Here is a 26,149-nt window from a genome sequence, read left to right on the forward strand (position 1 = left end):
AATACAGGCACAAGCTATGTGTGAGCAACTGCACATGCTGAGCTACTCACCACAAGTAACAAATGCCACATTGTCTGCATTAAAGTAGCCATTGTTCTTTGAAATCCATGGGTCTTATTCCTTTATTCCTTATTAGGAAACAGAGCTAAGGGTTGCCCTCAGACATCACATCAAGTCAACATTTAGCCTAAGACAATAGTAGTAAAATTCAGGTTTAAAGCTAACTCCATGATATACAAATACACATAACAGCCACATGCATGTATTCATATATATGGGCTAACTGGCGCTAGTTTGAAACCAGGTTGCCTTCGTGGTGTTCTGTAGAAAAAGGGATGGGAAATAGCAAAGCTGCGTGCACAGGCCTTGCAACAGATTTGTACACAATTAGGTTAAATTTCACCTTGATTTGCTATCTGAATGTAGCCATGGAGACAAGACTTTGCATGTGGTATTCCTTGTTCCCTATCTTGAGTGGTGGAGAAGCAGTGGCATGTAAAGAATGTGTGTGTGTGCACGTGCCATCAAGTCACAGCTCACTTATGGCAACCCCATAGGGTTTTCAAGTTAAGAGATGTTCAGAGATGGTTTGCCATTGCTGCCTCTGCATGGGCTGAGAAAGTTCTGAGGGAATTGTGACTGGCCCAAGGTCACCCATTAGGCTGGTGGAGGAGTGGGGAATCGAACCTGGTTCTCCAGATTAGAGTCCACCGCTGTTAACCACTATAGCACGCTGGATCTCTATGTAAGGAATCCTATATGCTTATTTTACTCTGTGATCTATCACTGCTTCAAATCTATGTGGATATCATAGATAAATAGAAAATATGCTTACACTTGGGTTATCAGTCTTCAAAATCCTGCTTTGAGTGTATCTGTAATGCATGCTACATGCTTGTTAGTATCAATTCAGATTCCCAGAACTTGCTGGAGTTGTAGACATGTTGCTTAAAATGTTAGATAACACTATCTGGAGGGGTTTTCCCCAGATATATTTCCTCTTGTTGTACACTTTGCTTTCCTATATGTTTTTCTTGGGATGAAAAACATGACCGATGACACGTATTTTTGAAGATTGTCCAGTATTATCATACAAGTCACTCATTTTATAAACTTTTCTATTTTTCATTCCTCCCATTTTGGATCTCCTCAGACGGTTTTCTCCTCTCATGAAAACAATTCACTCAAAACGTCTTTTAATCTGCCAGACATGACCACTATCAAACATGCTTCATGCCCATGAGATTTTTTTCTGCTTTAACATTTGTTTAATTGAAAAGAGAGTGTCATGTAGCATTTTAAGATCAGCCACATACCAGCCTCCAAAGTTTGCATGTCTGTCAGCGAGATGTCATCCTGTAAATGTGAATGAATGGCTCCATTTCCTCTTTGAATTTCCACTCACCATGCAAAAATACCTCTGTGAACTTTCAGAATAGATACCTGTTAAATTGCTCTTCAATAAAAAGTAACCTGAGGTAAAAATAAAGCAAAGGTCTTTATTAAAATACACTTCATGGTTAGTGTTTAATATTTTTAAGCCTGCCTTAAAATAGAAAGGAATAATTTAGCATTCTTTCCCAGGTGTACAGAGTGTATTTTGTTAGATACAGAGTTACATTCAGGAGTTCTTACTGCATCCACAGTCAGTGTGAAATGCCACAGCTTTAAGCATCGATATGTCAGCTGCATCCTGTAAGTGAACAATGTACTTCTTAACTGTTATGCAGAAAGAGTTTAAGCTTTATTCAACTGCATTTTTCAATGAACATGCTTACTCCCCCCCCCTTTGCACCAGAATTATCAACCCACAGGCAAATTATCATACAGCGATCGTTCAGGCTGGGGGGAAAGTGTGAATCAGCCAGATGAGCTCTGTGTAAATCTTTGAACTACCTGGTTGCAATGTACCTGCAAAGCATTATCACATGGTCACAATGGTAGTTGGAAACTAGCCCCCATTAGGTTATCAATTACTGTTAATTAATAAGCAGAAGGCAATTGTTTGTTTTACTGAAAGCTTTAGACCTGTGTCATTGATTTGAAGAATGTATTATGTATTTGTTCATTTATTTAAAACATTTCTATGTCACCTTTCCACCCAATTTATGTCCCCAATGTGGTGTATATAAAAACATTACCGTATATACTCGGGTATAAGCCAACCAGAGTATAAGCCGAGGTGCCTAATTTCACCCAAAAATGGGGAAAAATTAGGCACCCACGTATAAGCAGAGGGGGAAATGCACCCCCCCCCCGCAGGCTTACCTGACCGGGCTCCAGGCGCGCAGGCAGGCGGCGGCTGCCCCCTCCCTGCGCGCAGGAGGCCCCACAGGGTCAGCTGGCAAGCGGGAGGACCGGCCCAGGTGAGATGGGGGGGGTGGGGAGGTGGGGGGAAGAAACCGCCGCCACCCAGCAGAAGGCGGGGTGGGGTGGGGTGCAGGGTGAAGAAACCACCACCACGCAGAAAGCACGATCACGCAAAAGGCGCGATCGGGTGGGGTGGGAAGAAGCTGCCGCTGCGCAGAAGGCGCGATCGGGTGGGGGGGAGAAGGCGGGACAGCCCGCCCATCAGCTGGCCGGCGGGAGCGCGCTGGGAGAGGGCCCAGCAGGCGAATTACCGTATTGACCCAAGTATAAGCCGAGGTGAGTTTTTTAAGCCAAAAATCATGGCTAAAAAACTCGGCTTACACTCGAGTATATACGGTAAAATATTTCAACATTAAAACATTTAAGGCATTAAAACAACAGTTAAAAGTCTATATAAACTAACTAAGCAAGTCAATAAAACATATCAACACAAACAGGTATAACACAACCAGGGAGGAGGGCCAATAACAGGTATTCAGTGTACCCCAAACAAAACAAAACAAAAATCTTCATCCACTATTAGAAGACAACAATAGAGGGAGACTGACAAACCTTCCTGGGGAGGGAGTTCCAAAGTTTTGGTGCCACAACCAAGAAGGCCCTTTCTTGGGTTGTTACCCATCTAGCCTTAGATGACAAGGGAACCCAAAGCAGGGCCTCCAAAGCTGACCAGAGTGGGCAGGTAGGTTCATATGGGAGAAGGCAATTGTGACAACGTCTTTCACTTTCAGAGCGCCTACCACCCCCTATAACCTCTCTCCCACTAGTTCAAAGTTATAGATAGGTCAAGCAGTCACACATCACTGCCTGCCTTGCCTCTTTAAAAATAGAGAGCCGTTACCATTTCACATACCAGGTCCTCCCTCTTATTCACAGAGACACCAGCAGACAGGGTAGACCAGTGTCCTTTAATAATCATCCCTCTGTCAAATGCTGTACAGAGTGATTGCGGTTGGGAATTCAAATAGTGCTTCATTTGCACTCTGCCGCCATTTATACATATCCGAAAATATATACAGACTGAGATCTTAGTTTGTGTGTGGGGGAGTGCTCCCCCCCCCCCGAGACAACTAGCCCTCAGGGTTAAACAAAAAAAGAGTCAACTTTTATTTATGGTTTGAGCATAACATTGGAGTAGATCAGATAGAGGTTGCAAAGTTTCTTTTCAATTGAACATGTGAACTGTTCCCCTGTTCCAGCATTTGGGATCCTTCCTTACAAATTGACCCTTCTCAGTCAGCTGTAAGCTGCTCTTCTCCACAGCTTCACTCAGCCAGACTCACTCACCACTAAACTAACTGCTGGTTTTCAACTGTCTCCCTCACCAACATTCCATCAGCTTCCAATTTGTCACCCTTAGGGAGCAGCTAACCTATCACAGTGACCCTTTTACTGCACCAGGATAAGTCATTTTCCATGACTTTGGCCCAGCACATCCTAGGAAAGACCCATGGTAGTTTATCAGACTATAAAATCCTCAGCCAACCCTTGGCATGAATTTATTTATTTATTTGTTGTATTTCTAACCCGCCCTCCCAGCCAGTCCCCTAGAACTACCAACCAGGGGTTCTCTAGGACCAACCCCAAGACCCACTTCTACATCTCCTGGTAAATTAGGTGGCTGGTAAACCAGTAGAATGCCTAATCTATCACTGAATCTCCTCAGAGTGTTGACAGCAATTTATCTTGGGAACCTTCAAAAAGAGAAAAACTCATGGAGAATGATAGCTGCTCCCTCTCCTTGGCTTCCAATTGAGAGCTGGTACAGCATCAAATAACCAGGCAGAATTAACTGAGACATGTATACCCCATCTTTTTCTTCCGGCAGGGTGTCAGATGCAAGCCACATCAGCAACCCAGACAGCAGTACAGCCTTATGCCTCACCAATCTGGCATTGAACAGCATCTAGAATGAAGCCAAGGAAATAGGGACTCTTGCATCTGTATCTGTCTGAATGGGATGGAGTTGGTGGTCAGCTTTGACACATCTCACTGGCCATCTCCGGCAGGTCTTCTCCTTCCCACCACCACATTTTCCTGTTCCCAGAGGCACTGAAACAGTAGCCTAGCCCACCATCCTGCCACGATCATAAGCCATGCCAGTAAAACTGTTGCCAACGTCCTGCCCAGAGATGTGAAGGCCGGGGGAGAAATAAATGTGTTCCATTCCCCCCCCCCCAAAGTACTTTCATTCTGTCCAAATGTACAGCATGAAAATGTCAAAGGATCTTTTTTGTTTCCAGTGGGGGGAAAAACAGTTAATTTTGGGTAGCATTGGAAAACCTCTTATATTGTAGACATATACAACATTTTCAAGGTTGGGTGTTTTTTGTTTGTTTGTTTAAATAAATTTGGGTACTATTTAACTTAATATCCAGATATACTGGCAGTCCTGAGTAATATGTATGTGAGTTTCTGTCTAAATAATACCTTTTTTGTTTACTGTAGAATTTGTTTTCTACTTTCATCTTATTTTTCCCTACCTCTCAGATGGCAAAAATTAAATGTGCGTGTGTTTTGCCATCAAGTCACAACTGGCTTATGGCAATCCTGAGGGGTTTTCAAGGCAAGAGATGTTCAGAGGTGGTTTGCCATTGCCTCCCTCCGCATCCCACCCCTGGTATTTCTTGGAAGTCTCCCATCCAAATACTTGCCAGGGTCGAGGCTGAGGGTGGGTGACTGGCCCAAGGTCACCCAGCAAGTTTACATGGCAGAGTCGGGATTCAAACCTAGGTTTTCCAGATCCTAGTCCAATACTTTAACCACTATACCACATTGGCTTTCAAAAATCAGACACGTACAATGGTAGCCTACATGTAGTAATTTGCAACTCTTTCACAAATACAGGCTATACTTACAATTTTTATCATAGGAAATGAATAAAATACACTTTTTAATTCTATAAATATGCCAAATAGTAACATTTTATATGCTAAGTTATAAACAATGCATTTTATGTTGTTAAACTAGTAAAAGACATTGACATTTGATAGGAAAGGATTGTATATATTTCAATTTTACCAAAATGAATGTTTTGGAGGGTGCCCTCGATCACATTATACCCCACTCAAGTCCAGGCTCCATCCCCGAATCTCCAGGTTGACAACCCTAGAGTGTCCCCATAAGAGCAATAGTGCCAGGGTTTACTGCACCACTGCAATACCGTTCTGGAGCAAACAAAGGAACTGAATTCAGCAAAATGCCAGATCACAGAATACAATCATGAGATAAACCAGGAACTGAGTGATGGTTTTGCCTTGTAATAATTTCCGTAATCATTTCAGCTGCGCAGTCTGAGACATAAGGTCTGGTTTTAAAGTATTTCTGCAGATATTTTTGTTATAATCTGTAGAGTTTAATGAAAGCTAATTGGAGAATAAATTCTACTCTAATTAAAATATGGATGTATAAACCTGAAGGATAAGTGAAGGGAAATGCTTTATAAGGCAGAGAAATTCAAACAATTATTCTGAATACTCAGTCAAGTAACACTTTGTACGTAATGATCATAGACATTGCCAGAAATAGAACAACCTTGAGAAAGTTACTTTAAACTAATGTTTTAGGGTCTTTTGTTTTAAAAGTATATACTTAAGTAACAGCTGCTTAAAGAGTTTCTTAAAAAATGAAAAATAAAAAGCAAATCCTGTCCTCATCTAAAACATACCATGTTCTTTTCACAGAGGTACATTCCATCTATGTTCTGTCATGATAAGCAGATGTAAATGTTTGACTTATGGGTTCTAATGAGATTTCAATGCTGAGCAAACAATAAAAATTTATGCATTGCATACTTTTAGTGGCCTTTGGCTTCATGGTTAGTGTTACACCCTTTCAACAGCTTTGGTATTTTATATTCAGCAGGCTTTAGAGACAAGGTGAATGTTTCCACTGAAATGCAATGGTGATAATTAATTTAATAGATTACATTGTGCAAATGGCGAATTCCCAAGATGTAATAATTCAACTTAATTTTTATCCTTCCATGTTCACCAGAACCTACTAGTTAGGTTCTGGTGCAAAGAATATGCAACTTTTGGTATGTGCTCCAAGGAAAAGCTGTATATTTATTATCCAGAGGTTATTTATTTATTTACAAAGCATGTATGCCACCTCTCCAGACCTGCTCAAAGCAGCTCACAATGGTAAAACAAACTGATGGAACAAGATTAGAGAGAGCTGGGCTCGAAATACTGCCTTATTTGTGTTCTCCATAGAACATTTTGAGCAAGCGACTATCCTTCTTAATTTCTTATATGTAAATAAGAAATTGCCTCATTCCAGAAAAAGACTTTTATTCTCAAGGAAACTAGCTTGAAATACTATTCAAGTAGAGAATTACTCACTATGGCTAGAGTTGCCAGGTCCCTCTTCTCCACCGGCGGGAGGTTTTTGGGGCAGAGCCTGAGGAGGGTGGGATTTGGGGAGGAGGGGACTCCAATGCCATAGAGTCCAATTGTCCAAGCGGCCATTTTCTCCAGGTGAACTGAACACTATCAGCTGGAGATCAGTTGTATTAGCAGGAGATCTCCAGCTAGTTCGTGTAGGTTGGCAACCCTAACTTATGGCTAACTTCACCCGATTTCTGTTCATGTGAGAGAAAAGCTTTTTGTATATGGCATCTCAGCTTGTTGTACGTGGCATCTCAGATTATTTATTTACTTCATTTATACTTCACCTTTCTCTCCAGTGAAGCCCCCAATGCACCTTGCATTATTCTCCTCTCCTCCATTTTACTTTCACAACAGCTCTTTGAGGTAGGTTAGGTTGAGAATGTGTGACTCTAGGTCAGCCAGCGAGCTTCCCTGGCAGAGTGGATATTCGAACCTGGATCTTCTAGCTCCTGGCCCAGCACTCTGACCACTGCACTGTACTCTGTCTCTCAAATTATTACATTCTGAAACAAGTATAAACCAACCATATTTTTACTTGGGCATCCTGTCGTGCAAACTACCTTTTATCAAATTGTATTTGTTCCTTATCCCATAATCTTGAAGTGCGCAGTGACGGCAGGTCTCTGGACAGTCAGTTAAGTGGCAGTAATTATAAAATGGTCATGTATATTCAAAAATTTGTAAACATACACAACTGATATGTTTGACCATGCTTTGGCCTACAACAAAACATAAGAGTTTAATATTTGCTGTTCACCAATGTATGTTTTTTCCCCATCTACTGTCAACTTTCCTCCCCACCTCTTCATCACCACTATGCATAGGGATAGTGCATGGGTTAAGCCAAGTCATTCTTAGTTTACAATGCTACAGAAAAGTAATATTTCAATTTACTTCACACATCACAATTTAAAAAAATAGATATATATCATGCACATGCACTAGTGAGCATAGACTTGGATACTACTGAAAATGTTTCACTGATGGAATTCATCAGTAGAGGACAACTTTCTTTGCCTCCTCACTTCTGATGCAGCCCCATATCCCCTCCAGTACTGCTTCTGGGAGACAAGAGACCCTCAGGATTAGACCTGAGATCAAACTCTCTGCCTTCCCAACCAGCATCACCTCTGCCTTGTCTGGGTTACGCTTCAGTTTGTGTAGTCTCAGCCATGCGAGAGCCAGGTGCAAATCTCCACACTGCTGTGGAAGTTCACATTGTGACCTTGGGCCAGTCACATACTATCAGCCTAACTTACCCCACAGGATTGTTGTGTGGATAAAATGGGGGAGAGGAGAATGATGTAAGCTTCTTTGGGCCCACATTGTACAGAAAGGCAGGGTATAAATGAATTAACTGAAGATGGGGCAGATAAATGGTTGGTGGGTTGGTAGATGTAAAGGAGAGAAGGAAGCAAGGAAAGGTGAGAATATGGGGATTGCTAGGAGGAGGGAAAGAGGAAATATTGTGGGAAAGGGGAATATAGGGGAAATGAGGTGTCTCCTTGCAGGTCCTTGTGGGTTCCCGAATACGCAGCTGGGACCAGACAGAGGCCACCAGAGGGAGGGGAGGGAGGGAAAAACTGAAGACAAGGAGGCTGATAAAGATTGGTAGGCTGGTAGGTGGGAAGGAAATAAAGAAGCATGAAAAGGGGAGAAAGTATAGGGACTTTCAGGGAAGAGAAAGAGGAAATAGTGAGGCATGGGGAAATGAGACGCCCCCACAAGTTTTTGCAGATCCCCTGCTTGTACCCCCATTGTAGTAACTGCCCACAGAGAATGCAGTTCCAGTGCTGGAGCCATATAAAGAAGCTAACTGCCAGATGTTTGACTGTTAGTGCAGTGGTACTCAACCAGTGGGCTGCAGAAATAGTCTAGTCTATTACAACTGATCTCCAGCTGATAGAGATCAGTTCCCTTGGAGAAAATGGCCGCTTTGGCAATTGGACTTTATGGCATTAAAGTTCCTCCCCTCCCCAAATCCTGCCCTCCTCAGGCTCCACGCCAAAAACCTCCCGCCGGTGGCAAAGAGGGACCTGACAACCCTTTATTTCCATCCCTAACTCACCTACCTCCTGAGTCTTTTGGGGTGCAGGCATAATGCCTAGATGAGCAGTGATGGCCATAGCTTTCTTTGCAGAAGGCAGGCTCCAGCCCCAGCACTGGGTGCAGGGCAGCCTGCCTATGAACAAGCAGCAGGTCTCGAGTCTCAGCCTTCCCTCCTCTGTGCCCTGCCTCCAAGCATCATATTGGGGCAGCCAAAAAGAGATAGTGAGAGAAGGAAAGGACTGGCCTGAACAGCGCAGGAGTGACAGGAAGGGCTGGGAAGGGATGAAACATCCATGCTCCTTTTTGCCCCACCATAGCCACCGGCCTGTTAGTATCTCTCTGAAGATTGTGCCATGTTTGGCCCTTTTAAGCCACTACGCAGCGCTACATCTCCACATAAATTAGCAGTTGCTACAGACACGTACAATTTGTAAGAAAGTTTTTAGTGTGCTTGCTCTTTATCCCTAAATCCACAGAAACATAGGTCTGTGTACTCATAGGGTTGAAATTTATAGATTTCAACCCCGTGAGTACCCAGACCTAGGTAAATAGCTTCTGATAACAATTTCTTATCAGAACCTTGATTAGAGCCTCCAGCTTTCAGAGCAAACCAAGATGTGTTATTTTTATGTATTTTTAACAGTGGATTCAAGGAGTTGGTCTCAGTGCAGCAATCTATTTCACTATTCTGTTTATCAGCCCATCATCCGCTGACTGGCCCAGGTAGCTGCACCTGTGACCAGTTTTTGTAGCAATCTCTGAGGAAAAATGCAAAAATAATCAGCACACGCTTGTCTTTCATTCATCTCTGTCATCTGGGAATCTGATCCTGATAGTATCGGGAGCAATGACAGGTACATTCTAATATTATTTTCAGTTTTTTTGTCTAGACAGTGAAGAGCAACCACTTGTATCTCTGCAACACATATATGGGGTGGGGGGAAGGATTCTAGGCTGGAGGCCAGAGGGGAGTGGGGGTAGTAAGCTGTCTATATTTTCTAAAAAAAGAAGAAGTTAAAAACCACCACCTACTCATCAGGTGGTTGGAGACTAAGGATATAAAAATGTGCTGCAGGCAGAAGTTCTGAAAAATCCCAGAAAGTGTTGAAAACATCTCTAAACAAGGTATTTTTCTCCTGCACCTTTCTTGCTAAAGGTCCCAATTGCTGCCAAGAAAACTAGTGAGAATGTTAGCTGCCAAATAAAAAATTTATGACAGTGTTTGGCAAAGGACTGTATTGCTGCTTGTTTTAGACATTTCCACAAGGCTATAGAAGGGCTTCTTTTTCCCCCCTTTTCTTTTCTTTTTTTGAACACATACAGTTCACTGATCATTGTGTTCTCTAATAATAAAAAGTAAAGCCAAAGTAGGATTAAACAATATAACTTTTTATTATTTAATAACCACCTATAAGTATTTGCCATGGTGAGAAAATCATTTTTCTATGGCATTCCCAGTATATTTTTAATATATAGAAAACACCTGGCAGGCATCCTTGCTGGGGTGAGTCAAGTCTCATAGTAAAAATACATGAAATCATCAATTAAAATGTATTGCTTTTGCATTTGTGCTTGTTATACATTAATGTCTGGGTCAGTAAAATGCATGTTGGAAAACATAAAGGGACTCATTCACAACTTGAGCATGGCATTTGTAGTTGAAAAACAGGGGAAATAATAGGCTGGAATAGTATAACTCGCCAATATCAATTAAGCTTTTGTGCAGTGTCATTAAACTAATGGTGTGGAACAAAAATATATGTTTCAATATATATTGAGTAGGGAGAGGGGCTATTTTTACTACAAAGTTATTACATTGACAGTAACGATTAAGCTGGCTAAAGTTAAAACCTTTTTAGACGTTTCTGTGCCTGTCTGAAGGTACAAAATTATCTCTCCACCAAGCAGCAGTCAAGTTAGGGCTACAGTTGATAATTAGCTTTATCTAACAAAGAACTCATCATTTTGGCTTGAAAGCAGTAACTCACGGCAGTAAGTCAGAGCCCTGGGCACTGGAAGAATAATACCAGAACCTACAAATGCCTCCCATTCTAGGTACCATAGAACATAGAATGTTTTTTTCTTATAATGGCAAAGGCTTAATTACATGCTAGTGGAAAGGAAAGCCATAGACTCTCATTGCTGCATCTTTAAAGAAAACAGGAAACCCTCTTACAAAACAGCATATTATTCCTCAGATGTGAAGAGAAACCCCTGTTTTTCCAGGGTTTACCACCTAACCATTCAGCTGGTTGACCTCTATATATCGTTTGACCGCAAGTGGTACACTGTTTGACAGTGTATGCATAAAGGGAACTCCATTTTGAAGTAATCCTCAGGAAGCTCCTCTGAATACAGCTCAACCCTGGGAGATCTCAGGATCAGCCTAAGAGGAACCTTTAAACTCTTTTGTTGCCACCTGTTGGTAGCACAGCAATGTTTGGGAAGTTCATTGTCAATTACCTAGCAGCTGCATACATCTCAGTGTTACTTCATATGTTACAGCCACAAGTAGAGGCCATCAAATATGTTACAATATGATCCTTATAAAAACTATAATGCTTGTAAATCTCCCTTAATTCATGTACCAGCACAATTGTGTTTTAAACCACATTTTGGAATATGTTTTTGTTTTACTTTTCATATTTTTCTGCAAACATAGGGATTACCTTTTTGTACATGCACAGGCATCCGTGGTTTTTTTGTTTTGTTTTTTTATATTTTTGTACTCCTGGGATTGAACCCCTGCTTGCAGAAACATATACCCTTGCAGATTTTTGGATCCACGTGATGGGTACCCCTTTAATTATTAGTTGTATGATCACTGGTGTTTTACTTATGATACGTAATAAGATCTTGCATAAATGAAAAACCTATGCAGAAATTGTCATGGTTAATAATAGTTGTACGATAGTCCACTCAGAGAGAACTTTTGACCTTGACTTACAGCCCATTCCTGAAGGTGGGGGTAGATCCGCAGTGGCAGGGAGCAGCATGGCTGCTCCTCCTCCTCAGAGGCTTCCCAGCCACCAAAAGGAAAGAAAAAGGCATTTACAAAATAAAAATGTGAAAATGCCCCCATTGAGCAAAGCAAGCCTATGCCACCCAAAAAGGTGGTGTAGCAATGCCACAGCTTGAGGGGGCATTCCCAGGGCAAAAGGGGTTTGGAAGCTGACTAACATCAGCTCCACCCCTTGGAACCCCCCCCCCAATGCCAGTGTAGTCTTTCCCTTCAGGGAATTCCCTGCCAGTGTGGCTGCCCTGGTGACAGGAGCTAGCACAGTTCCGCGACTCTACGATGCCGGCATTTTTAGCCCCTCACTGGCATAGGTGCCACTTTATTCCGTGATAAGGTGACACCTACGCCGGTGGAGCTTGCCCCCCCTTTCAGGATGGCAGTCTTAATCTATGATGCCCATGCAGTACTCCTGGAATATTATCACGTAGTAGCCACATGCACAAGACTTGTACCATTCACTGTAGGGGATGGAAACCGGTGACATCACAATTTTTGTCTTAAAACTGACAGTCCCATACACGTATGGCATCACTATTGCATGTATGAAGCTGCTCTGATATTGAAAGAGATGGAGGATCCTGGGCATACTGGATCTGCATGTACGCATCTGGAATTTTGTATATCTTTGGTTTAGTGCAGTTCTTGATTAGTAATTCTGTCAGCTGAATTTGAAATCTGAGTTTTGGAAAACAATGATGGGTTATTTAAATTTCTGAAGTGTTTAAAAACTATTTCATTAATCTGTCTTTAGAAGAGCCCCAAATATCATTTTGAGCAAGAATGGTTTTCAGTGGTCAGATTTCGGCATTCCTTCCTTGAGGACACAAGTATGTTCAGCCCATAGTAGAGGGAGTTCATAAATGTTCTCCATGCACACTGAAAGAATGAGCCATCACACTGTCCGTGAATTTGACTCTTTACTCCTGAGAGAGAAAGTACCTGCTTGGTACTCCAGAATTTTGACTTTTTATGCTGTTTTCCCCCCAATGTATAGAAGGGTAGTCCTTTTATTAAAGCATGATGTTTGAGGTATGTCACTTCCCTAGTAGAAATACTTTTACACACTGAAAAGAAAGTGCTTTAAATAGTAGCAAGTGTCTTCTGTCGGCTAATTCTCTATCAGGCAAACCATTTGTGAATACATCGATCTTTTTATTTATTTCTTTTTTTGCCAAGCCTGTCTTTGCTATTCCCAGGATTTCTTTGAATCAGTTGGGCAAAAAATGGTTTTTGTTTGTTGCACTGGTCTACTGTAAAAATAGCTTATGAACTGTTCTCTTTTTCCCCCCTTTTTTTTTATTTTTTTTTTGAGGAAGCCTCAAAGCACACAGCTCAGGTTGAAAAAAAATAAGCCTATAGCAGTCAAAATTGTTGTCTGAAATGTCTTCAGACTGGAAGGCTGAATTTATTGCACAAAACAAGTCCTAGCAATGATGTGGAGGTGTGCAGTCCTGCTCATTATCCCTGGAAAACCGGAGAACCAAAAAGCACAGTAAAAAAAATTAAATTTTAATAATGCTAGTGATATTTTCTAAATCCTTCTTGACAGAAAGATTCTCATTATTTTTATCTGTCTCCAAGTAGGCTCCTTTAATGCCATCTTCACAAATGGCCTTAGCCATGATTGTTTTCTTTTCTTCATAGCATTCAGGGGAGGGGGTGGAGGATGAATATATACGATACATTCTAAAATGCTTTTCTATCACTCAAAAAGTGCCATGAAGTACTAACATTTTGGATAGCACATTTTCAGGAACAATTGTTGCATCTGCCTCAGGTTTTTCTCTATTTCCCCCCTCAAAAGAGGTCAACACAGTTAAGACAATTGTAGACAGCTTCCTATAGAAAAAGACACTCGCCCAAGCATAGAGAAGAAAAGAGACTTAAATGTAAAAGCAGTATCCACACTCTAATCTGTCTGCATTTTAGACCCATGGATTAATTGTAATTTGTTTCAGAGATTCAAAGTATACGTTGTTTGGTTTTGTATTAGACCCTCTGGAGCTGTGCTATTAGACAAAGATTGCAATTCTGAACGCTGGTTTAGTTCAGGCTTCTCTGAAAGTGTTCATTTTGTTTCCTGAATATTTGTGGAATGTAAACGAAACCATAGTTATCATAGTAGCCAAGACACCGTCATGTTTGTTCTTGTTGGCTTTTCCTGTGCACATGTTCCTGCTAGTAGAGTAATTGTTCTATCTACATGAATGTTTTTCTTCATCAGTTATGTGAAGTATACACATCCCTAAACCAAATATTTTTTAAAGAGCTGACTAAATACAGAGTCCAAAGAATAATCCACTCATCCCCATTATTTCTAAGGAACCATTCTGTAGCATCTTGATGCAAGGGTCATCTTTTGAGAATTTATGTGCTTCTTCAAACTTTGGGTTGGCTTGAGGGTTAATATATGTGTCCAAGGTGGCAAATGATTTAAATGTTTATGAATTATTTACCAAGCAGCTTAAAAGTCTCCCTCATGAGTCTAAATCATCTCCCCAAAAGCTTGTTTTTTTTTCCTTATTCTTCAAGGACAATGTCTGCCAAATAGCAGTTACCTAACCAGATTTATTATGGGTACCCGGTGAGGGTAAGCTGCAGTGAACAAAGGAATGTAGTTAAATGAAAGGAAATGGTTGGATGTTTGAGCTGACCGTGTTGTTTTACTGATGTGTAATGTATATTCTTTCACCTGAAATTACTGTTTATATAGCAAGTCTTATGTGATCAAGTTGTAGGGTTGCCAGGTCCCTCTTCGCCACCGACGGGAGGTTTTTGGGGCAGAATCTGAGAAGGGCAGGGTTTGGGGAGGGGAGGGACTTCAATGCCATAGAGTCCAATTGCCAAAGCGGCCATTTTCTCCAGGTGAACTGACCTATGTCAGCTGGAGATCAGTTGTAATAGCAGGAGACCTCCAGCTAATACCTGAAGGTTGGCAACCCTTTCAAGTTATTAAGTGGCTACTGGTCCTGTAAGCAACAAGTTGATGAGTGGTTGGCCTTTAAGTCCCGTTTATAATGCATCATGGCACCAATCTGACACCAGTTTACAAGATGGATCCAGTTCTCTGTGGGTGGATCGTTGCAGGATCTCTTTCTTCATGTGGAAGAGGGTATGGCTATTTCTGGGATAGGAGGCAAATCTGTGCAAAGACTATCCAAAACAAAAGTGGCAGGTTAAGGGAGAGGGAAATTAATTGGGGACAGTAAAAAAAAAAGTGGGTTGTGGGCAGAAAAAGGAGGCTTGCAAATGTACTTGGGAGAATAGTTCAGCACTTGCAGGGAAGTAGCCAAGTGACTTGCCTCAGTAGCCTATTGCTCAGAATTGAGGAACTGCAGGAGGCCTGGAGGTTTCAAAGCAGGAAGTTGGTTGGGTTCTCATGGCCCCTAATTTCCAGTGGGTCAATATGTTTTTGCAGGTTGGCTTGCAGTGCATGCATTTTAACAAAGATGGTGTTGTTGTTGCTGTTGTTGCTGCTACAAGATTGGAGGGCATTTATCGTTAGGGTGACATTTTATCCAATGTAGCCAGCCAGAAGCCGGAAGTGCACAATGGGCATAGGGGCGTTCTGTTTTGCTAATGGGCCTCCACAAAGACAAACCACCATGGCTTTGTCCCTTCATTCACATAACCAAACAGGGCCAATGTTGCTGGGAGCTGCATGCCCCCTCTGGCCTCTGTATTGTTAGACTCTCCCCCCCCCCAATTGACCAGCTTCACTTTCCCACTACCGAAAGACAGCCTTTCCAAACAGAAGACAACTGGATGCCTTTTCTGGCTACCTGTTCCTTCCTCTTCACCCCCTCCCTGTTCACTGCACAGGAACTGCATGGTCCCACCCGGCTCCCAGGACACATAGAGGCCATTCCCAATGTGTCCCCAGTTAGCTGGACGTGTCTGCTTACCCTTCATCTGAGCCGCACTGATTACACTCCAGTCCCTGCTGGAATTCCAGCCACTGTTTGCACATTTGGCTGAGGTCCCTCAGTCCTGGGGCTTTGTGCCTGGCACCCCAAGGTCTGTTCATACAGAAGGGCCATCATCTTTTGGAAGAGGGGCTCCATCTGCTCCACAGGCAGCTTTCAGCATCTGCTGTGCCAGTGAAGCTCCATCTCTGCCCCCCCAAATAATCCCCTGAGACTGAGTCCAAAACACAGTTGTGGCCTTTGTATACACTTTATTGGGGGGACTGCAGTGGCAAAGGACCTTGGAGCCTCGGTCTCTACCTCTGCATCTCCTGAGAGAAAGCAGGCATGGCTCCTGTGGTGCGGCTTACCATTAAGGCAGAGGACCAACATCTGCACACCCTGGATGCTTTCTAAGGGTAAGCTTGTTCTGCAGGTCATGCTCCAGGTGAAACACAAGTCAGTGGTTGGAGCCGAAGGATTCCCAGTTGAATCTCCACCCGCAACAGACAAAAACACCCACACACCCAACAAGGGGCTGAGGGCACCACGTACTTTCTAAAAAGCTCGGCAGACACTAGGGAAAGTACTGGGGCCCTCTGAGTTAGGTGTTACAGCAATACAGAAAGACAGGAACTGGAAGTGAACTTGTAAAACAGACACATAAAGTGACCTATTGAATTAGACTGCTGGTCGATCAAGGTCAGAATTGTCTACTCTGAATGGTAGCAGCAAAGTTGGTTTCAGGCAAAGGTCTTTCATATCATCTCCTACCTGATTCTTTTAACTGGAGACGCTGGAGATTGAACCTGGGACCTTTTACATACAAAGCAGATGCTCGGCTACTGAGCAGATGCTCTACCCCTGCTCCACTGTTCTATCTGAGATGAGATAGCACAAGAAGTAAATAGGTGTGGATGATTTATGTGCCATTACATTTTGTCCCTCCTTTATGTATTATGGCACCCCACAGCTATTCCTTACTTTATCCCCTTGCCTAATTTGAAACTACAACAGTTTAAAGCAGTCTTATTCATCCTTATATGCACTTTTGGTGTTTTAAAGGCAAAATTAACCCTGCAATCCTGAAGGGGGGGTGAAGCTTCATAGCAGCCGGCATGACCCCTATGCTGGCGTTCGTGCCATTTGCGTCATGCAAACTGGCACGGATGCCAGTGTAGGGCAATTTAAGCCGGTGGCGGGGAGTGATGTGGCAGCAAAGCTCTGGGACACCAGTGCAGCCTCCCCGCCACTGTTTTGCCAGTGTCTCTCCCTGTGCCAACATCCTGGGAGGCGTTCCCAGGGCATTCCTGGGGGCAGAGCTTTCACCCTGAGAATGCCCATTTATGCTGCAGCGGGGCTATGACAGCAAAATAGCTGGCGTAGCCTCGCTATTCTCTATGGGCCATTTTTCGATTTTCTAATTTTTAAATGTTTTTAATTTTCTTCTTTTCCGGCCGGGAAGCCTCTGTGGTGACGGCATGACTGCACCACTCCCGGCCGCTATCTACCCCCCCCCTCGTATTGGGCCGTATGCCACTGTTATAGGCACAGGGCTACAAGTCTATTGTCCCAAGGCAGGTATTAGTAGGAGTTGTGGCGAAGTGGATGTTGGAATTAGGCTGCAAGTCAAATGTCAGTTTTTGCTAGGCCTTTCAAACCTCAGCCTTCCTGGTCTCTGAAATGACAGTAGTACAATCTCCCTGATAAAATTGCTGAAAAATAAAATCTTCTAAAATAGGTTACATGCATTCAAAAATCTTATGTAAATTAAAAATTAAAATAAGCTTCCTCTGTATATTTGTTTTTCTAAAGTCCCATCTCAACCATAAGCGAATGTGTGGTACAGTGTGGTAGAGTGCAATGATGTGCCAAGCTGTGAGACTGGCAGTACATAGACCTGTACTATTTGAGTTCATGATAGACTGAGGGTCTCCATACTAAAGATCAAATGGGACTAGGGTTGCCAGGTGGGGGCCACCGATGGAGGCGAAGTCTGAGGAGGGTGGGGTTTGGGGAGGGGAGGGGCTTCAATGCCATAGAGTCCAATTGCCACAGCGGCCATTTTCTCCAGAGGAACTGATCTCTATCGGCTGGAGATCAGTTGTAATAGCAGGAGATCTCCAGCTAGTACCTGGACGTTGGCAACCCTAAAATTTGTTTGTTGAATGGTAAAAAGCAGCACTGATGCAATACTGAATACTCTTTTTACTTATTACACGAGACTTTGGCTACTGATATTTTCTTTACCCCATTCTCTGGCAACACATCTGTGCAGAGAAAGTGACAGCCCTCCATGGACACAGCTCGGATATACCAGTATCTGGAAAACATGCAGAGAAAATTCTGTGCCTCTAAACTGGTCCTATCTTATTCCAGCATGCTGATCAGTGGGCAAAACTCTTCTGTGAATCCAGCACACAGGCTGCATCGAATAAACGGTTAATTCATCTTAATATCAGCAATGCTGTGATTCATAATGCAAACTGGAAGCATCCTTGATGTTTTAGTCACACATTCCTTTTAATTTTGCCATGCATTCTTTTAAAGCTACAGTATGCTAACTTAATAAAATGCAGCATGCAAATACACAAGTTTTTTTTGCCTTCAGGCACTTTCGCCATGGATGTTTCAGTGGGTGTCTCCTTTCAAGTATATATTCTTTCTTAAATTATTTACCCTGTAAACACGCTTTGCATTTCCAAAGGAGGCTCTGGGTTCCCTGTCTGGGAGATTTTACTGAATTTTTTAGGTAATAGGAATCCAAAGTTACAAATATCATTTCTTTGTGTTGGTGTTTGCTGTGTAGCTTCTTCTTTCTTTCTTTCTTTTCTTTTTTTTGACGAAGATGTTGAAACCCTACTTTCCTCTTCCCCTCCCCAACTTGAAATTCCTTGCTGCTTTGCCTGCAGCAATACCCACTGGCAGTGTCTGGCTGTGACAGTCCTAGAGACCTCTTTACAGATGGGCCCTGCCAATGCCAGCCATTGTTCTGCCACTGTGAGCTGGTTTCATTGCAGAATATTGATGAAAAACCCACCCGCCCCCAACCTTCTCTCCCCTTGATTCTTTCCTTTAGTTGCCCTGGCTTGTTAACGTGACATCTAAAAACGTCCTGACACCCTACTCAAAGTTCTTCATGTACACTCCTTACCCACACACTCCAAAGCGGAAGTCTAGCAACACATTCCAAGTAGTGAAGAGTCAACATAGTTTTTAATAACAGCTTCAGGAGAATGCTTATTGTAGAGTTAACAGGAAATAATGTTATTAGCGCCGAGGAGCGTGTTGATAACATCCTTCTTACTTCATGATTAATTTGCTCTGTCCTATATTGTATTCTTTTTGCTGCCGTGGACAACCTAATTCAAATTCTGAGAAGTTGAACTTTGATATTCATATCCCAGATTATTACAGTAACGGAACATTTAATTAGCAGATACAGGTGGGGGTCTGCCCGGCTTCCTCTTCTCCTGATGAGGATTTTAGAGACTCACTTGCAGATTAAGTAATCTTGAAATCAAGTGTGCAGCTAGAGAATTAGAAATGAAACATTGGGAGGAATCATTTTATTTATTCTCTCCCCCCTTTCTTTAATTTGGTATGATGAAACACTAATAACTAGGTCAGATTTGAGGCAATGGCTTACAGATTCAGCACGTTAGAGGCAGGCATTTGCTTAACTATGTGTTAGACTGAGCAAGTTTCATCCACACTTAATCCTTTGTAAATTAGCATTATGGGTGCCTTGGGGCCCTTATCCCACAAATAAAATGGATGTCAGCCAAGTTGTATTAGAGCCATATTACTGCATGTTACTTAAGGCTGGTTTTTTTAAAGAGTTTTCATGCTTTTTATTTTGTTCTCTTCTGAATTTCCGTTCCACTGAGTTTCTTTTCAGGATCGGTGAGGGTGGCTGAATAAATATTGCACTCTACTGTTCATGCATTCACTTGGGCAAATAATTTGCTATCAGGTGTTGTTTTCCTAGAGAATATCCCAAAACCAGAAGCAGAGGGAGGGAGAGTTGTAAGTTCAGGTGTTAATCTGCACTGCAAACCAGTAAGAAGCAGAAACTCCTTTAATTAGCTTTAGTTTGTTAGACCATTAAACATTTTTTTTCTCTAAGAGAGACAGAGAACTCTGTTCCCTTTGGCAGAGTAAATATTGCCTGTTAAGTTTGAATTAGCTGTCATCGTGGGAGAATTAATGCTGCGCTTTAGCCTTTCTAGTGAGGAAGGGAAAAATAAACGAGACAGATCTTAGTTCAGCTTTAAGTGATAAATGAGGACAAAGCAGGCCATTCATCTCCTGCTAGCAAAGTGGACACAAGCACTAAAGCAGTTTTGCGGAAGACGTGTCAGCAAATGTGATCATTTTGTAACCTGTCAGGAGGATAGAGAGCTAGTCCTTTTAAAGTGTCACAGGGGAGAATGTGTGTCTGATGTGACAGTTTTCATCCATCCATTTACTCTTTTTTTTTTTAGGTAGATGTTGGAGCAGTGTGGAGTAGGCATTCTGAGAGAAGTGGGGAGGGACCTGAAGTTGGCTCAAAACTGCATACTTCCACTCTTCCACTTTTTTGTATATACTTTAAGCACATCCAAACTCATCTCAGATAACATATTCATGTAATCAAGGAGCTTCTGTCCTTTTATGACATAAAAATACTTGTTTTTGGCAAACCCACTTAAGTTTAACCCCATTGCCCAGTCTAATAAACTCTTTTGTATCTCTTTCCACCATCCATTGGTTCTTCGTTTGGCTGATGGCTTAAATTTTATTTTCTGTTTTTTTCCCTATAAAAAAGAGTAAATGAGACTTTGAGTCTCTTAATTTTATTTGTCCATCTGACTCCAGTGATACTGAATAGCAAAATGTGTTTCCTGCCATGTGAAGGTTAATATTATTTCTCTTTAGTGACAGCCAGGTTCAAAAATTGCATTAGATCCAAAACCAATCTTGTTTGCCAGCCAGACATTCCTTTTTAATAGCTCTTAAAACAGACCAATTTCATTCAAACTCTAAAGAGTGTTAGTTTCTATCTAGTCATGAAGGAATGTTCATCTTTACTAAGATGGAATAATGTAAAATGTTAGTACTTCTTGCATCTTTTTTATTACTGCTAATTTCTGCGTCTTCACTACACAGCAAATGTAATGCTTGCCTTATTACCATAAGTGAATCTATGCTACTGAGACAAAGAAGCTTTTTCAACATAAGCTTCACAGTTTGACACTTGCTTCTTTATACCATCCCTTTTTTAAAACTATCTTTTATACTTCTCCCTTGGTATTTGGTACAAGTAAGTACCTTGCCAACACATGTTTCCTTGAAGTCTTTTAACTTAATGGCAAAATCTCTTGAAATTAGTTAATTCTTCCTCTTTGGGTTTAGGAAACCAAGCTAAAATTATTTCAGGGGATCTATAATGGCTTAGCAGATGATGTATCCATTTATTAGTACCACTGTGCTTTCTGTTAATCCCCATCAGGCTTTTAAAACATATTTAAGTGTTTACATGAATTATAAGATGCAAATAAATCTTTGATTATACATTTTTATGGTACCTAGACTTGTAATAAAGCACAACCCCATAACACAAAATCTAAACAACAACCACATAACAAAATGTTTTCAAGTACTGGAACTGAGGGACAAAAATAACGAAGCAAAATCAGTATAGACTACGAGCTGCATACCTGTACTGTGAGTAAATCACATAGAACAGAAAAGTTGGGTGAGATGCATCAATCTTTTATTAACTTATTCTCTCTTACCACTCTTTTTCTCTCTTTTTTTCTCCCCTAGGATCATCCAAAATCGGATTTTGATAGTTATCTTGGGGATCATCGTCATCTTTGCAGTCGTGATGGTTATTTTTTTTTCTGTCAGGGGACACTGATATCTTTGTTCTTCACTAACCAGCAGCAAACTGCTTCAGAGTAATTAAGACACAGTGGTCACATGAATCGTTCTCTTGCACTGAAATGGTTCTCCCTCGCAAAGCCTGGCCTTCAGCTCTGGTGCAAGTAGCAAACATATTTTGTCTCATCGTTTGCATGTGTATTTAAATATTTTTCTTTGTGGCAGGATGTGTGTCTTAAATGAATGGTCTGGTTTTCAGATAGTAACATATGAAAAGGACATATGTATTTGACATACAAGATGGCACATGAAATTAAGATTACGGGCCAGATTGTTCATGCTCACCATTATGTTGAGTTGGTATTCAAATCTCAGACAGCAATTTATCTTTTAGCATATTATTGGAATAGGCAAAAACGATTTGAAAAAATATACTGAGTGATGAGATATGCATACATATCAGAGATGCAGCCCAGAATACCCAGTAAATTTGCCACCTTTTGATAGGAGAATCCACTGTGAAACTATTATTCTATGGGGATCATTTTGTTATTTCTTTTCAAACTTTAATTACCGATAAATTAATCTTTAACAAGTCAAGGCCTTTATTATCCAGTTAATTTCTTTTTCAGTGTTGCCCATGTTTTTATGTTGGTAATTTTGCTTTGTGTTGTTAATTTTGTGATTTTAGAGTCAAACTTAGACAATATATCTGCCATGAGTCTGGTTGGGGTTGCCTGATTCAACTTGCAGACAGATGTTACATTGAGAACCAAAGTTCCCAAATGCTCCAGGGTCCAATTTGGCTTGGGAGTGCAGCTTGGGGGAAGAGGGACTTCGCCTTCCCTTTCTGTGCTGGTTTTGGGAGCTGAAATGGCTAGAGGGGACCTTATCTGGCTCGCTGTGGAGCTCCACGTGTTGCAGTCAGTGGCGGATATATCATCTAGTTTGGCCTTTAGTGTTCATGGTGTCCAAAGCACAGAAGTGTCTAGTTAACAGATGTTTAGAGATCACCTACAAGTAATTTATGAGTTTTCTGATTTAAATTTCAATTTAATAATAGGGATTTATAATTTAAAGTACTGTGATGCAATAAATATAGTGAGCATTTATGTGGTAAACATTTTAATAAATTGTATTCAATCTTAATATTCACTTCATTTAAATGAAAACAATCTTACAGCTCCAGGATTACATATATTCAAAGGTGGCCAGAGTTCCTTTACCAAGCAATCACATCATAACACTTTCCTATGTCTGGTACAAGCATTGTACATTTTAATTTGCCTTTCACATTGCATCAGTTTCTTGTATTTCAGTCCCCCGTCCCATTTTACAAATTTGTTTTTTGACACTACAAACCAAGTTGTTAATGCTACACCCTCCCCCATTTTCCTCAAACTTTATATGGCATAAAGCATATATTTGCCACCATGTGTCCATGCCATAGAAAACTGCACCAGCCCTGTATTCCTGGGCCATATATCAGTATGAGGAAACACACATTATATTTCATAATATGAAAGGAAACTCCTTAAACTATAACATATGAGGTACCGGAACTGATGGTGGGCTTAATGGCCTCTATTAGTCCCTAGCAGCCATGAGCATGGGTTAGGGTGGCCAACCTTCAGATACTAGCTGGAGATCTCCTGCTATTAGCTATTACAACTGATCACCAGTCAATAGAGATCAGTTACCTGGAGAAAATGACTGCTTTGGCAATTGAACTGTATGGCATTGAAGTCCCTCCCCGTCCCAAACCCCACCCTCCTCAGGCTCCTCCCCAAAAACCTCCTGCCGGTAACGAAGTGGGACCTTGCAACCCTAGCATGTGTTGCAGCATGCAGAGCCACTAGGAACCATGAGCAATTTAATTTCCATGGTTCCCAATGTCACTGCATTGGCCATGGTTCCTGACATCCTGCCATATATTCTTGGAGCAGTGGCTAAGTTTGTACTGTAGCACCTGCCATGCAAAATACAGATAAGGAAGGAAAAAGGGTAATGGGGCAAATTCCTACATATATATATATATCTACACACATATATATATATCAGGTTTCTCTGGACCTCAGAGAGGTCTGTACCCAGGTTTCTCTGGACCTCAGAGAGGTCTGTACCCAGTCCTAAATGGATCCAAGAGGTCACATTATCAAATCTGGTGTCTGAATTGCCACCTTTTGAGTCCCCACACCTCTCCAGACAAATGGTGCTACTAGTCACATGTGTATTAGGATCTTCTGTGCTTTGGCTGGCCTTCTGGAACTACCCAAGAGCCATAAACGATGTGTGAAACTACAGTATAATTACCTCTCCAATAAAACACATCTATACTATTACATTTCTGCATATTAAGGAAGGATTCCTCAATTGCTTGATAATAACCATGATCATGATTTTGTTATAATGTATTTACCTGGAGATGCAAGAAAAAGGCTTTCATACTACAGTGGAAAACAATTATGTGTTAAAGCTTGCAAAGATTATGAAACCAGAGGTTCTGGACATAAAGAACCAACTAGGCTACAACATATTTGGGAGACAGAGAAGAGTTAGGCAATCACCTGAAGGTCATAATAACTTAGTAGCTTAATCCCACCTTGTGTTCTAGAGAGCACCAAATCTTTGTTGGCTTCCATGATATCTGTATTCAAACATCTTGGAATGGAATTTGGCCCTAAACCTGTTTACTATTCAGACACAAAGAACTGAGTGAAGTCTATGTCAAAACTCAAATAGCTTAGTGGGGAAAAAATCAAGATGAAGTGATTCACAAGAGAAATGCTACTTATTGAAAAGGGTTAGGGCATGCATCTCTTCAAATAAATCATTTAAGTTGTATAAACAGAATGGTAGCCTTTACCATCTTAATAATAGAGAAGGACTGAGTTCATGTTATCTGAGCAAGTGGGGATGAGGGAGAAGCCCGCTAGTGTTAAAAGTAGGTATTGAAACAGGTCTAAAGGTATGTAAATTTTCATAAATCCTTTCTTCTGATAAGAAACTTCTGTAAATATAAACTTCAAAGAAGAAAATATTAAACTCTGTTACTTTACTGGTTATTTGTTGATGTTTCATTTGTTGCTAATTAATGATAATAGCAAAGTTGTGTGCTTATGCTGCTTTATTTTCTGTTTTCTGTACAACTTCACAAGCTAATACTAAGAACTTTTAATAACCTATTTCCTCTAGCCATGCGAGGCATCCAGTGTCTCAATTTAAATCTCAGTATGCTTTTCATATACCAGTTTTATGTCATACTAGATGCTCAGGATTCTTGCCAGGACACCTGATATATTTGGCAGTATGATAATTCACAGTCTAGATGCACACAAGTTCACTGTATTGTAATTTGTCTTGAGCGTGGTCTACAGATACAAAAGAATGACTGGTTAAATTCTAAGGTGGTAGAATGCTCTGTATCACTTCAGGCTGCAGGCGTAGAGATCACATTCCTAATGCTCCCCCATGAAAATATTCCCTGCAAAAAAAAAAAAAAAATGGAGCATGTCAGGGAGAAAAGTTCTAGCCTAACCCTTCATATAGTGTGCTTCTTTTCAACTTACAAGGAATTCATAGTGTTGAGAAAAAAATTAAAACATCTACAGCCTGAATTGGTACAATCCATTCTGCCACCTCATTATTTTGTAATCTCATTACCACCTCATTCTGTTGCATGTCTAGACCCGGCCTAAGACACTCTGTTTTCTTAAGTTCTTATAACCATTTGAAATCTAGGAACAGTTAATACAGGAAGTGAACCTACATGATAGTCTTGAGAATGTGCAGAGCTACTACCAAACATATAACATGACCCGGCATGCATGAAGCCATATACACTTGTGCATGCATGATGGGTGATATGTATCCGTTACTACAATGGGTCTATTTTTCAAACTCCTTCCACCATAGCAGAAATTAAGACTTCTGAAAATGCTGGTTACTGAGGCACTTCTACTACCCTATGAGAACCTGGGATCAGCCACATAGATTCTACTGAGGATGATTTTGGTTGTTTATGCATGGGTACTTTCACTCACTTTCGCCCCCAGTCTGTCCCGGTTGTTCCTTGGAGTTATGCATGAGTTTTCTGTCCATTAGAGATGACCTCGCTTCCAGCCCTCACAAATCCTGGACCTCCCCGTTCCTCTTTTAACCCAATACTTCCCTCTCCCCTGAACTCAGCCCGGGTGAAATCCCCATGCACACTGCAAAGCACAGGACACCCAAGCTTGGTTTCTGTCACAAGAAGCATGCAGCCAATTACAAAGTAGCATGTAAAGAGACGGGGATTCAAATGTTTCCTCTAAGCTCTCTCTGAGCAGAAGAAAGGCTTTTTAAAACCAAGGCTTGGATTTCTCCTCCCCCAGGCTGCTCTGTTCTTTGTTGTTTTTTTGTACTTAAAATGCTTTTTTGTGCAGCAGTTGGGTTTGGGGGGGATTTTCTCTCACAGTAAGCTCTACAAAGTAAGCCAATTACAAAGCAGCATTTAAAGGGGTGGGGACTTGATTTGAGCTTGGAGGCTGCTGGTGCATAGATTC

At 41.4% G+C, this 26,149-nt stretch overlaps 1 protein-coding gene across 4 annotated transcripts in view; it reads left to right on the top strand.

The window, feature by feature from the left end:
- Positions 1 to 21,786, top strand: part of VTI1A (vesicle transport through interaction with t-SNAREs 1A) — a 328,448-nt gene extending 306,662 nt beyond the window's left edge. For all 4 annotated transcript variants that reach the window (XM_056849725.1, XM_056849723.1, XM_056849726.1 and 1 more), the window contains one exon: positions 21,549 to 21,786. Coding sequence is in view for 2 of the 4 variants with exons in the window: in XM_056849723.1 (XP_056705701.1) it covers positions 21,549 to 21,642 (94 nt within the window). In the remaining 2 variants the exon portion in view is untranslated. The remainder of the gene's footprint in view (positions 1 to 21,548) is intronic.
- The last annotated feature ends 4,363 nt before the right edge of the window (positions 21,787 to 26,149 follow it).

The sequence above is a fragment of the Euleptes europaea genome, chromosome 5 (assembly GCF_029931775.1).
Source record: "Euleptes europaea isolate rEulEur1 chromosome 5, rEulEur1.hap1, whole genome shotgun sequence".
In the NCBI taxonomy this organism is placed as follows: domain Eukaryota; kingdom Metazoa; phylum Chordata; class Lepidosauria; order Squamata; family Sphaerodactylidae; genus Euleptes; species Euleptes europaea.